The sequence below is a fragment of the Heptranchias perlo genome, chromosome 25, assembly GCF_035084215.1.
Source record: "Heptranchias perlo isolate sHepPer1 chromosome 25, sHepPer1.hap1, whole genome shotgun sequence".
In the NCBI taxonomy this organism is placed as follows: domain Eukaryota; kingdom Metazoa; phylum Chordata; class Chondrichthyes; order Hexanchiformes; family Hexanchidae; genus Heptranchias; species Heptranchias perlo.
In genome coordinates, this window is record NC_090349.1 from 29,129,761 (window position 1) to 29,144,264 (window position 14,504).

Here is a 14,504-nt window from a genome sequence, read left to right on the forward strand (position 1 = left end):
GGAAGACTCAGCTGAGGAAAAAGAAGGACCTTTAGGAACTCTGGTGTGGAAAGTATATTTTATTAGAGCAGATATGACAGAGAAGGAGGAAATCAGAGAAAGGCATGAAGTATTTACTGGAAGTTGGGTGGGAAGAAACACAATCCAAATAGTTATGGGAGTCCGAGCTTGTAATAAATATCTATGGAAAGCCTATTGCCAAAGATGGAGAGAGAGAAAGCCAGAAAAAGAAGGGAAGAGATGGACCACACAAAGGCAAATAATGGATGAGAATTGGAAACACATTTCGAGTTCTATAATTTTTATTAGCAAAACAGTCAAGTTCTTATAAAATGTTATGATTCTTTCAAGTAACTTGACTGCAGAATATTCCAATATTTCAATTGTTGTTATCATTCTTAAAAAATATATATATAAGCTTGTGCACACACTCAACATTGATTCAGGATGTTAACAATTGATTATTTTCAGTTTATTTAATTTAATTGAGTGATGGCTGGAGGAGTGACTAGAGACCCAACACAAACATCTCTCAGCCAGCCTTTTGCCCGAGAGAACTGAGAGACCAGCTGCAATCCCTGAGCTTTTCTTGAGATGTGTCAATCACAGGTTTAAAGGGCCAAATCATCTTCTGCGTGACTCTCACCCCCGTTTCACTGGCGAGTTTGAGAAGCTAGGGGAAACTCGTGCAGGTAAGGTAAAATCCATTTCAAGTTCATAATCCACAATAAATGACCTACCTTAAGTAATTGAAGTAGGTAAATTGCCCCTTTAACGATCCATCCGCCGGCATTAACGGGATGCGACTTCTGGGTTTCGGATGCGCGCGCATCCAAACATGCCTTGGCTAAACCTGGAAGTGGACGCATTGGAGCCGGGTTGCTATCCCGCTGATGAAATCAACAATTTTTACTGCCTATCTGCTTCCAGCCCTCCCGTTCTTGGGGGTGAAAATTACTCCCATCGATTCCTTGCTGGGGTACAGTTCCTTTGGTGCTGGTCACTGGACTGTGGGTGTTTCACAGCTGAGCCCAATCCTGTCCTTACCTGATGTCCACACTTGCACTTCCAACCGGGTTCACTTGACGGTGATCAAGAATGTGAACCATGGCGCATTTTATCCCTCCTAGCCCAGGGTGCTGATATCAAATGTAGCATAATCTGCTGTTTCATTTGAAACCTCAAAAACCTGCGACCTCTACCACCTAGAAGGACAAGGGCAGCAGGCGCATGGGAACACCACCACCTGCAAGTTCCCCTCTAAGTCACACACCATCCTGACTTGGACATATATCGTTCTTTCATTGGTGCTGGGTCAAAATCCTGGAACTCCCTACCTGACAGCATTGTGCGAGTACCTTCAACACAAGGACTGCAGCGGTTCAAGAAGACAGCCCATCGCCGCCACCACCTTAAGGGCAACTAGGGATGGGCAATAAATGCAGGCCTTGCCAGTGACGCCCATAATATCCAGAATTATTTTTTTTTAACGTTTAGGGCAGACGTTGGAAAGTATTTCTTTACACAGAGCGTGACAAACAGCTGTAACGTTGCCAGGAAGAGTGGTTGAAACCAGGATATTTGGCTCATTTTTTAAAAAGGGCCAGGCACTTTAGTAAGAAGACAGTAGGGATAGTGTGCTGGAAGGATGAGGTCAAATAGGCTGAGGGGACTTCTTCATCCAAGCCAATCTTATGAGGGAATGCAGCTGCACTTGTGTTCACAAGTATAAAACTGCAGAAAGACAGAAACAACAGTGCGTGACAGAGGGAAAATGTGAGCTGTAGAAATAGCTTTGCTATGGAATTGCTCTGATCTAACTTTTTTCTCCCCCATCTGAGTTGCCTCCACCTGCAGCCAGGGGATTTAGATGGCCTATTAATAGATAAATGGGCCCCAATATTAATGCATAGGCGGGTTCCGAGCCGGGGTGGGGGCAGGGTTGCCGAGTGGGCGTGGAGATTGTGCACGCGAAACCCGGAAGTAAAGTTAGCTGGTCGGATTCTGCGATCTCAACTTGATTGAATGATTACATTTTTCCTTCTGGGTTTCGCGACTCCAAGCTGTGCGGCGGACGTGACACGCACCCACATGACGTGATCTGAAGTCCACTATTTAAAGGACCAATGCAAAAAAGAAATTTGGAGGAGCCAGGAGGTATTTACCATGGATTCACGAAGAGCGAGGCCAGCACCCAGATTCAATGATGCTTCCCTTGAAGTATTGCTGGGTGCAGTGAGGAGCTGGAGGGACATAATTTTTCCCAGCAATGGGAGGAAGAAACCTGCTTCTCCTACCAAGAAGGCGTGGCTGAGGAGGTGAGCAGCAGGAGCATTGTGCCCCGGTCTTGGATGCAGTGCTTTAATGACCTAACCTGGTCAGGAAAAGTGAGCACAGTTGCTGATTCATCTACATCTTGTGGTGTACAACACCCACCCCCCCACCTCCCTCACTCTGTCTTGCCAAATGTTCTCCATCACATCACTCCTCACACCCACTTAAGTTTCAGCAGCACCCATCCTTCACTTTCTATGCACTTCCTCACCTCCCCATTTATCCATCCACGGCTGCCACTCACCTTAATCCTCATGCAGTGTGATGCATCTGTCTGATAGTCAGCCTCACCCAATGCACTCTATCCATTGGGTGAATAAATGACCTTCAGTCACTCATGGGTCTGTTCTTTTGCCTCTTGTAGGAGAAGAGAGCGTAAAACACGAGGGAGAGGACTGGAGGTGGCCCACCACAAATTTTGTAGTTCACTGATGCAGAGGATGCCATGGAGATATGTGGCACATCCGCGTTCCCCTCAATCGGAGATGGAGAGACTGGGAACTTGCAGATGGTGACAGAATTTTAAAAATCTCTGACGCACATGCTAACTTTATTTCATCAATGACTGAACTATGAGAAGCCTGAGTATAGCGATTGTCAAGATTGTTGCTTTGCCAGGACTAATTCATATCGCTTTCTTTTGTCTTCCAGGGTCTTCACACGTAGAGCAAGAGTCTGCAGAGATGCATGACGACGATTCTTCAGAGGAGCTCATCCCTTCTGAGGGTGCACCGTCACAGGGACATACACCCATGCACCAGTGCAAATACTCGCACTTCGGTTAGAAAATTAGTTGGGTTTTCACCTGGTGATTCACAAATCACAAGTGAGCATAAGCAGACACTGGTGGCAGGGACAGTTGTGGAGAGTCCATGCAGGGGGCACATTCCTCTCCAAGCACTGCTCAGCTTGACACAGCTTGATGCTGAACCCCAGGGGCCATCGTTGAGAAGGAGAATGATAGAGGTACAGGAAAACGTGCCACATGCACACTCCACAAAAGCGGAGAGGATGGAGGAGTCCAACTGCAACATTAATGGACTGGTGTCACAGGTAATTGGGAGAATGTCTACCATGGAGAGAGTGGCCACCTACGTGGGGCTTCAAGCACGGCTCTCAAATGAGTCTAAGCAGGCCATGCAGGAGATGTCTTCTGCCTTAAACAGGACGACAGATACCTTATCTGTGGCCTTACAATGTGTCACTGATCTGCACCAAGCTGCTCCCCAGCAGAGTGGTGGGGGTGATATGTTCCTGGCCTGGAAGAGGGATGATGGCGAAAGGGGACATGGAAGTGGGAACTCCACTCAAAGCGCTCCCACGTCTCACCCATTGCACCCCCCCCCCCGGCCCAAACCAATACCCACATGCTGCCTCCTCTCCTGATGGCTGAGTCTGCCCCTGCACAGGTGGAGGTGGAGCAATCTTTGGCAGGGCCCTCAGGGGCTCCAAAACCCAGAGATCATAGGCCAAAAGCATCTCAGCAGTGAGGGCAGGGATCTGAGCAGCCTGCCTCTACCTCTGCTGAAGCCACAGGGGATGCACCACGTAGACGTGGTAACAAGCATAAGTTAAAGCAGTTGTAATTCACCGAGGGAGCAGCTTTTCTTGAAGGAGGCTGCAGATGTCTGCGACCACCTGCCGGCTCATTCTGAGCCTGTGTAGGCACTGCTCTTCAGATAGCTCAGCCTCTGTCTGTAGACCCTCTCACATGGGTAATGCCTCCTGCGACCTCAGCCCCTCTATTGCTCTCTCTCTGCTATTCTCCGCTCAGCTCTCCTTTCTGCTAGTCTCCACTCTGCTCTTCTCTCTGTTCTCCAGATCTGTGTTGCGCACCTGCAGATACCACCACAGCGTAATGTCGCTACCGTGGATGGTGATTGTCTTCATCGTCCAATATCCTATTGAATCTATCCGTGGAGCCCCCCCACCCCCACATCCTGATCTTGTCCGTTCGAAAGCCTCCAAACTTCAGAAAAACCTGTATGATCACAAGAAGTCTCTGCCAAACGTTTGCCAGAAGGAACTGAGACACCAGCTGTAAGCACTAAGCTTTTATTTACATTGGGCGATCATAACTTTAAAGACCCCCATGAACTGCTGCTCAATCTCACCTTCGTTTCACTGGCGAACTTCCCGAGCCCTGGGAAACCCGTGCTGGAGATGTTAAATCCAAATGCCTGTTGAATTCAATTTAACATCACCTCATTAACTTTTGCTAATCATCTAAATGGCTGGCCTAGTGATCGACCCACCTCTGGCGAATAGGTTACTCGTCCGCAGCCAAACCCGCCTCCGTTAAACCCGGAAGTGGGCGTGTTGGAGCCGGGTTGCAGTCGCACTTCAAATTTCTACAATTTTTACTTCCTAACCCACCCATTCTTGGGGGTTAACACTTCCCCCGTGATGTCCAATCAAAGATGTTTCTTGGGTAACTGACTAAAGGTTCCTCCTTCCCTTAGGACAATACTGTAAAGTATAAATCCTTAAATCAGAGCTAAGTGATGCTGCTTAGAGGTTGAGATGAAAATCGTTTTAATGAGCTCCCAATGTTTTACCGAGGGCAAGAGATAAATTGGAAATCCCAAAGTTTGTGGTAACGTGGAAATGAGGAAAACAGTTAATTGCATCATTCAATTCGAACTTCATGACCATTTGAGGATTGGAATCGTACTTCTGTGATTTTTTAAAAATCTGCATTACTGTAGTTTCAAGAATACTCTGATTCTTTGTTCCTTGAACAACTATATAAAGTTGTGGATTTGCAGAAATTCTAGTTGTTTGAAAGCATGTCTGCATTTTAAGCCTGGAAAAGTACCCGTCCTGGAAAAGTTAAACCATGTTAAATTACTCATTTTAAATCCAGCAAAAAGTCTGAATACCTAATTGTTGAACCTCAGTATTCCTATGCAATTTAAATGCAAATAATACAGCTCATGTAAAGGAAGATCAAATGTGAAGTATATGTGTAATGTTCTATGTCAGTTTGACTTTATTTAAAATCTAGTGGGAATCAAAGCTACTAATGTGTTTATCTTTTTTCAGCTAAAATAACCCAAGTCAAATTGAGCACTGCCAAAGATACTGAAAATACTGCCTGCTTTGCTGGAAATGATTACTATTGTACTATTTCCTGTTTCTCTGTACTTTGAGAGCTGGGCCATAGAATTCATAATTAAACTTCCTCAAAGGAAAGCTGTGCAGAAATTATGTCAAGCTACTCATGCAGATAAACAAAATGTGGCCTTTTTATAAAAGGCTGCTGGTAAGGATTTGTGTTCATTTAGGCAATATTACTTTTTTTTTTCCAAATTCCAGAATAAGTAAGGATTGCACAATGGCTTTAACGTAAATGATTTAGCAGATTTGGACCAAACTGAATACATGTCCTTTCTTAGCCACTAGATTGCTTTAGAAAATGAACATGATCTGAACTGCCCTCTGTGAATATCTACAAAGCACAACATCTGTCTTTTGGATGAGACTTTAAACCAAGGCCCCCCCTGACCCCTAAGGTGGACGGAATAGATCCCATGGCACTATTAGAAGAGGAGCGGGGGAGTTTGGCCGATGTCCTGGCCAACATTTATTCCTCAACCAACATCACTAAAAGCAGATTTCCTGGTCATTAATCTCATTGCTGTTTGTAGGATCATGCTACACATAAATTGGCTGCCACCTTTCAGTACATTACAACAGTAACTATACTTCAAAAGGCCTTCATTGGCTGTAAAGAGCTTTAGGATGTCCTGAGGTAGTGAAAGGTTCCATATAAATGTAAATTCTTTTTGTTTGTTCTTTCTTTACATGATCTCAATAATTAAGCTATTTGGATATTTCACAAACACTGTGATTTTCTTCTTTGTTTCTTCCAAACCTTAGACATATTAAAACTATGAGTGTGCCAGATTGAGGGTCTAAAGCAGTCTACTTCAATATGAAACTGTTACCACAATGTATTTAAAAAAGCATCAAACTTAAGGAGTGATTTTCTCTAATCAAACTCTTGATTCCAAAAAAATTTGGTTAGCTTAAAATTGTTTTGGTGCCAATAAAATCTTTTCTAACAAAACTATCCCTTGCCAGTAAAAATGTTCCAGTTATCCAATTATTACTGCTGACTAAACACTATTAAAAGCATATGCACTGATCCCAATTGGAAGCAACCTGTTAGGCAAGTGTCTAAGAACATTAGGTAGTGAGAGGAAGTAAAACTAACTCAACTATGCTCTTTAGAATTGTATCTATTATGTGGTAATAGTACCACCTTATATATTCACTGAACTAATTGTTCCAAGTTACTAATTAATTTAAGAAAAACCTAAAGGACACTAACCGCAAGAGCTCCCAGCACTTCAACTGCAAAAGATAAAATTCTGACTTGCTATTGTTTAAATACTTGCATCTAGTAACCCAAATAGTAATACAACTGGTCATTCTCTCTCTCTCTCTGTGCCTTTCGGGTCTCTCTCTCTCTCTTTCTCTCTCTCTCTCTCTCTCTCTCTCTCTCTCTCTGTCTTTGTGATCTGACCGCTTGTGTATTCAGTATTCTTGGATGTAATGTTTCCCTGTCTGAACACCATCCACTCCTTTGATTGCTGTGATTATCTTTCTGCCGAGGTGTGATAACGGGCAGTTGGAAAGATTATCTGTAATCACCAGGCAATGTTCTCTGACTATATATGCTGTGCCTTTATGGAACCCTGCACTCACCTGACGAAGGAGCAAAGCTCCGAAAGCTTGTGATTTCAAATAAAGCTGTTGGACTATAACCTGGTGTTGTACGACTCCTTACAAAAGTAGATCAGTTGTAATGCTAGCTAACAATTGTAATTATAAAGCTATAAGCCCAAACTAAACTGTTCTACAAACCAACAAATTTCCTAATAGAAAATATGCGGAACTAAATAATCCCTGCATACTCCATCTGAAGCAATGTTCCCAATGATGGCCTGCCTATAAACAGTTTTTGCACTATAGTAATTGTGACTCATTATCTGAGCTTTCTAGACTGTATCAGTTTTCAAAATCTAAACTTTGACCAAAGTGGGGAAATTTTTGTGGACGTCCCAGAAGTCAGAAATATATGCACAAAAATAGTAGAAATATTGCTGGTACCATGTATGCGTATAACTGCTGCAGCAAACTGGAAAGAAGATGGCTGGTTTTGTGTATGTGCTTAATTGTGCTGCAGCAAACTGGAAGGAAGGTTGCTGGTACTGCGTATGTATAGAACTGTGCTGCAGTAAACTGGAAGGTGTAAAAGTTCAACTTTTGCTGGCAGTTCTTAAACTATAACGTTTAATTTCCCTGCTTAGTAGAAGCAGATGCCTGCATTCTGAGTTTAAAATGAGTCCCTAAGCTAACAGCATGCTTTATAAATTCTGGCAACTAATGGGGCCCTTGTAGCTCTTATCTGACACCTCATAGTTTCTATTGAACGGGACAGCATCTCGAGACCACTTTCAACATAAAAGCAAGAACTTCCAACTGCCCTTAAACTTATTACAATTCTTTTTAAAGTTGTGTGTGTACATATAATATGCAATCTTGATATAAACACATTCCTAGCAATGTTCTGATGTAGAGATGCCAGTGATGGACTGGGGTTGACAATTGTAAACAATTGTACAACACCAAGTTAGAGTCCAATAAATTTATTTTAAATTCCACAAGCTTTTGGAGGCTTCCTCCTTCCTCAGGTGAATGTGGAAATCACACCATTTCCACACCATTCACCTGAGGAAGGAGGAAGCCTCCGAAAGCTTGTGGAATTTAAAATAAATTTGTTGGACTATAACTTGGTGTTGTAAAATTGTTTACAATTGTTCTGATGTAGTGATACCTAGGAGTGAGTTATAAGAACATAATCAAGAGGATTAGAGGAAGTCATAAACTTTATAAACATCATCCAAAACCTGCAATTAAGTTACAGCCTTTGACTCACTACCAGGTATCTGTTGTTTAAATAGTAATGGAGGACTGTGCTATACCATACTGTACTGGGAAATTGAGGATAAGCAGGTCAATGTAAAAGAATGAGACCACAGCCTGCTTTCCTCAATTCTCCAGTACAGATGAAATCTATTACTAATATTTGATAGCATTTGCTGCTACTGTTGGAGACACTGCCTTCAGTATCTGGTCCTTTGCAGCTTTAAATCAGGCTCACACAGCAGCCAAGAAAACTATAAAGGAGGTAATTGACTGTTCTTGGTGTTCTCAGTCAGGCCTGTCAATTCTGAATTGAATTTGAGTTAAGTGTTGAACCAGTAAGAGTACTGCATTTTAAAATACTATGATTGAATTCAGATGCCTATTATACATTCAATCAACTATTAATCGAAAACTCTTGAGGTCTCATACCCCATTTTTATTACAGGTTTGCTATTAGACAGCACTACTGTAATTGGCAGCAAGTTCTTAATGTAAAAGTAGTGGTGCTTTGGAGGAGGGAGGCAACAAGCAGTGCAAATCCTGGTGATTTCCGGTTGTACATCAAACAGCAGTTCTATTTCTGCTTGCAGTATAACTCGACAGCACTGGCACCAGTGGTAGAGGTGGCAAATAAACATAGCCCCTGCCACCCTGAGCTGCTGAAGTGCTTCTATTCCTCTCTGTGCAGACACTAAAGTGGTTTTACTGTGACACACCTGTTCGTAGCTTTCCCCAACCATTGGGTAAAGTACTAGAGTGAGAAAAAGATTTTAAAACTTTTTCCAAAATGGCTGCAAGATCTTAAACTGTTTCCTGAAATGCCACTACTTCCCCCATAGCTGGAGAAACTCTTTACTGAGATGAATGGTAACAAATCTGCTTTACTAACAAATGGAGGGAATGGGGAGTGCTTTGGGCTGCTGGGCCTGCTGGCAGCCATGTTTTACTGTCATCTCTCACACTCTAACTGCTGTTACAGCCTCCTTGTAAATGGGATGAGGTTAGCAGCAGTAGGCTGTTGGAAGGGCAATTAAAGGGAACTCCCAATATATATTACTAAAGATTACCTATAATGTTAAATTATTTTGAATATATTTAAAATACAGGAGTTATTTGACAGTCATTGCCCTGCTCCAGACTGGAATTGGCCATTTTTGTGCTGTAATTTAATGATGACATCATTGACTTTGTCAGACATCAACAATCAGTGTCTCTTCCTCCCACACATTTTTTTAAAATTCGTTCACGGGATGTGGGCGTCGCTGGCAAGGCCGGCATTTATTGCCCATCCCTAATTGCCCTTGAGAAGACAAGAAGACCAGCTGATTCACTTCATCAACCTACTAAGCAAGCTGCGAAATAGTATTTGGTAAGGTATTGTGATAACATACTATATGTTGCTTTTAAGTTTCTTCTAAGTTTACCTTAGTCCAACATTTTGATGTCTGTTTTTGTATATCTGGCAAAGTGAGTAATGTTTTTAATTTGGTGTCCTTTAGAAATGGAATGCAGTAAAGTTCCCTACATAGGAACAGGAGTAGGCCATTTGGCCTCTCGAGCCTGTTCCGCCATTCAATGAGATCATGGCTGATCTGTGACCTATATACCCGCCTTAGCCCTATATCCCTTAATGGTTGACAAAAATCTATCAATCTCAGATTTAATATCTAACAATTGAGCTAGCATCAAATGCCGTTTGCGGAAGAGAGTTCCAAACTTCTACCACCCTTTGCGTATAGAAGTGTTTCCTAACTTCACTCCTGAAAGTCCTGGCTCTAATTTTTAGGCTATGTCCCCTAGTCCTAGACTCCCCAACCAGCAGAAATATTTTCCCTCTGTCTGCCCTATCAGTTCCCCTTAAAATCTTGAAAAGTACACCTGTACTAAAATGCTTGTAGGAGATGTTGCTTACAAGCTTCCTTTGTGGGTCTCTTTCTTTACATTGAGAGAAGCTGACAAGCTAGTTAATTTGTAGAAATTGTACAGTGCTGTACAGTTAGACTTTTTTAAAAAAAATTAAAAACTGGCTTTTCACCAACAGCAGTTATACTGCTTTTGGTGCAAAACTAATATGAAACAAGATCACCTCCAGTACTGGTCCAAACTGGCAGTTCTATATTGCACAAGCATGCCAAAAATTATGATGTAGCACCAGTATCAAATGTATAAGTACTGCAACACTCCTCGTACTGCACATGTTTTTCAGACTGAATTATCTAGACCGTTCTTAAAAGCATTGTCAACAATTTTCTATTGTATCCATCTGTTCTCATTCAGTCCTTACCATTGTGCTTTAAGTTGACATTTTTTCAGATTTTTTGTTATGATTTTGTACTCTTGAGTCTCCACTTGCAGGGATTGTGTATGAAAAGCAAATTCCTTTCTCAAATATAAATCCATGACTATCCTGGGTCTGAATCTTGGTAGTTAGATTGTTTTCCTTGTAGCTGCCCACAAAACCCTGGGGCACCTGAAATCATCTGGTTTTGGGATATGATAGAGCTGTTCCATGGTGAGTGCTATCTTGGGGCAAGGCTTACCATGCACAAAGGTAGCAGGAAACTTGGGGAACACCTATACCTTCTCTCCCTTCCAGAATGTCAAGGAGCCTTACATTATTCCAAGGTTTCCCATTCTCCAAGCTGTTGTCCTTGGAGCAATTTCTTGATCTTTCTATACAAGGTAAGTGACCTTGCTTTCCAGATCAATGAGCCTCTTGGCTCTAAAGCACATCTTTAATTGCCTTTGAGCAATTGAACTTGCTACCTTTTTGCTTCTTAATATTTTATTAATTTTAGGGCTCTTCAAAATGGAGATTGTTGTGCTGAGAAACAAAATCTCTTCCATCTCTTTGAACCCAGTTTAAACACAACACTTGAATTAGCTGATTTCACCCAGGGTGAAGATCAAATTGACAGACTCCATTCTCCTGGCTAGAGAAAGGAAACATCAGCCAGTATTACTGCTCCTGATAGCTATTTAGTAACTCCTGTTGGAACTTGTGTGTGTGTGTGTGTGTGTGTGTGTATTTTCAAATAGTTATGTGCCTGAAGAATAACCAATTAGATGAGGGACCTGCAGTTGAGGAACTGTGACCCCAGTATGAGTTAGCAACTCTGGGACGAGAGAAGAGAAAATAATTTTTCCCCCTCAAAGAGCACTGCAATGTTAGGTAAGCACATATCGGATGACGGTCGAAGCTCACTTGACCATCCCTCAACAACCTGCCATAATTACAACTTCAGAAGAGTATCCCTTATCGTATCAATGCGGCATTTGCATCTTTAACAGCAGTTGTTCTTTTGAATGAGTGTTCCAAATTATGGCCTGTGATGTCACCCACTAGGAAGTGGATTGAAAGTGCTCAGCCACTTCACTTAAGATATTTACTGCTGGTAGAGAGGGGAAACTTTAATTGTTTCAATCAGGATCCATAAGTGAAAGCATGCGCAGTCTTGATTCATTGCGCTACCCAATCTCTCTTTGTTTCTGCCTTGAAGGTTCTAACTTTTTTTTATTGAGAAACCTAGTTCAAGAGCCAAAGCACATAGTGCAGGACCTCAAAAGAGTAAGAATGAAGATGAGGTAAATCAGGAATTATTGATTAGGTGATACCAAGTTTGGGTTTTAATAGCTTGTAGATTGTGAGAGGAAGTGAAGACTGAGGGAAGTACGGAGTTGCACAGTTTAGCGGTCCTGGGAAAGGCTAGATATGTAGGACGCTGAATTTTGAGTTCACATTGAGGAAGGAGGAAGAATGTGCTTGATGTATCAGCAGCTTGGGAGAACAAGAGAAGAAAGTTCAGAGCGGCACTGTAGTACTGATAAAATAGGCACAAGAAAAATTGTGACAGAGTAAGAATGGCTGGCAGCAAGAGGCAAGAGAAGCATTGTCTGATGACAGGCCTTTCATTGTGCTCTGCGCAGTGTTGGAAGAGTCAGATTTGCCAACTCGTCCATTCCGGTTTCTTGTATTTTGCTAGGAGGGTCCTTTCTTTTCCATTTCTGCATGAGAGGCATGTTGTTGAGATATACAATGTGCCATGTTGTTACTTCTTTTGCCTTCTGTATTTTTTTCTGACAAACTAAGAATTTCATTCTTTGTTAGTTATTTTGGGTGCTGATGTCGTTCCTCTTTCTACCACAAAATAGGCCTTAAGGGAATTAATTTATGAAATGTACCTCAGTTGAATGACAAAGTTGGGCTTGCTAAGTGTCACCCCAGTATTTGAATAGTGCATAACATTCAGTTCATGGGATATTTTAAAGCATTAATTAAAATGTTAAGTTGGCTGAGTAAGTGCAATATGTGATGGAAGTGATTTACAAAAAGCCCTTATACAACTTATCACAGTATCAGTGGAAAATGTTCATAACAAAAACATCCTCGAACTTTTATTTTGTAGGTTGTTCTGCATGTGTTCGACAGAAGGATATGGGAGTACCACTGATTTTTTAATCTATCATGCTTCAAGGATGGATACAAGAAAGAACACTAAATTATATACACATGCAGTACAGAGTTGGATGCCAGTAATATTATCTTGGCATATGTAGTGAATGTCTTTTTTTATTCAATCAGTAAGCATAAATACATCAAACAGGTTCTTGCCACTGTTGGTGTAGATTGTGCCTCATACTGGAGAACACAAGATTAACCACAAAATAATGATGAAAATGCATTTGCTCTCACATAAAGTCAGAAAGGTTTTACTGAAACACTGAAGCAATGTTCATACGACTGATTTGAGTGGAAAAATCAATAAAAGATGCCATTCATCCTTATTTATAAAATACAATATTATTGCATTAAAATGTTTGTGAACTATTTATATAAAGGTAATTGTGATGTTTTTCTTAATCAAGGTGATTGTTGTTGACAAAGGAAGGATAGTGGAATGTGGTACCCATAAGAAGCTTTTAGAGAAGGGAGGAATCTACAAGAAATTGGTTCTCCGCCAACTGACTGCAGGCACAATAGAGTTTGGAGGTGATGATTACAAGGGAGATGGCTCTTTGAATGGTACACAGGTGGAAGATCCCACAAATTCAGAAAAAGAATATTGGAACAACGCAGGTATTGATATAGGAGAACAGTGACATTTTTAAATTATAATGGACACGCTGGGAAGCTTTGAGCATATCTCATGTTGACCAATAAAAAGCAAATTGATGTGACAACCGCTATTTATAACTGTAAACTTGCCTTTGAACATTTGCAGCTCATTTGATTGTAAAATTACACACTTGTGGTTATTTATTTCTATTTTAAAACTAAAACATGGAAGCTTGTTGTAAAAACACTAACTGCTAGATACATGATTGAGTTAAGTCAATTGCAAACCATTGTCATGCTCCAGTGAAAAGTATTTCTGTTCCAAATACTTAATGTCAGTCACCTCATGCATTGCACCAGAATAGAATAGGAAACTTTAGATTATTCCTCTGTGAAATTCTAATTCACATCAAACCGCGTAATGTAAATCGCTTCCTTGTTGTTTGTTTTCTATTAATATGCATGTATCGTAGTGGTAATTTAGGGATGTTGTGCATGAGAACCGAACTTAGGCCAAGAACACTACATTTGTTATCATTATCTTGATGGAATCTTGATACAAACAGGGTAAAACAGCGCTGCAAACAACAAGTAACTGTGCTGCTGTGGTGATGCTTCTTGTTAGCTCCATTGAACTTGCAAGCATGGCCTATAAATTGCTTAAAATGTCATTTTGTTGTTTAATAGGAAACAAGCATTTTGTAAAGAGACTTTAGGGTAATACTCCAAAAAGCAACATTGTAAACACCCGATTTTCTTTAGTATCATTTTATTCTTGCCGATTTCCTCCCCCCTCCACCCTTCTGGGGTACCAATCCATGGGCGCCTCACGTACACGAGCTTTTACGGTGAGTATCAGCAGCCTACTGAACCATGATGGGCATCACAGGAAAACTGATCCTGTCCACGCTTCCAGCAGGGATCACTGGATAGTGATAAAGAGCAGAAACCCCCTACACAATTGTCCCAAAACTGAGGTAAATGGTAGCACTCCTATCGCTATCGCAACTGAGATCAGCTAAATCAATACACAACCAAGAAACAATCCACAACCGACCTGATCTGTTCAGTTCAGCCACTCAGTTGATAGGCTCACTGAGCTGCTTCTCATTTTCATTATAGTTTAGCTGTGTTTTTGTATTACTGTCAGTCTTGCCCGTGAAAAGCTATTTAGGGC

General features: G+C 41.5%; 1 protein-coding gene across 1 annotated transcript in view; it reads left to right on the plus strand.

Moving 5' to 3' along the window:
* The window catches only part of LOC137342388 (ABC transporter B family member 1-like), a 122,599-nt gene extending 109,162 nt beyond the window's left edge, over positions 1 to 13,437 (plus strand). Inside the window, exon 19 of the mRNA XM_068006318.1 lies at positions 13,138 to 13,437. Within this exon, the coding sequence (XP_067862419.1) occupies positions 13,138 to 13,371 (234 nt within the window). The 3' untranslated portion in view covers positions 13,372 to 13,437. The remainder of the gene's footprint in view (positions 1 to 13,137) is intronic.
* The last annotated feature ends 1,067 nt before the right edge of the window (positions 13,438 to 14,504 follow it).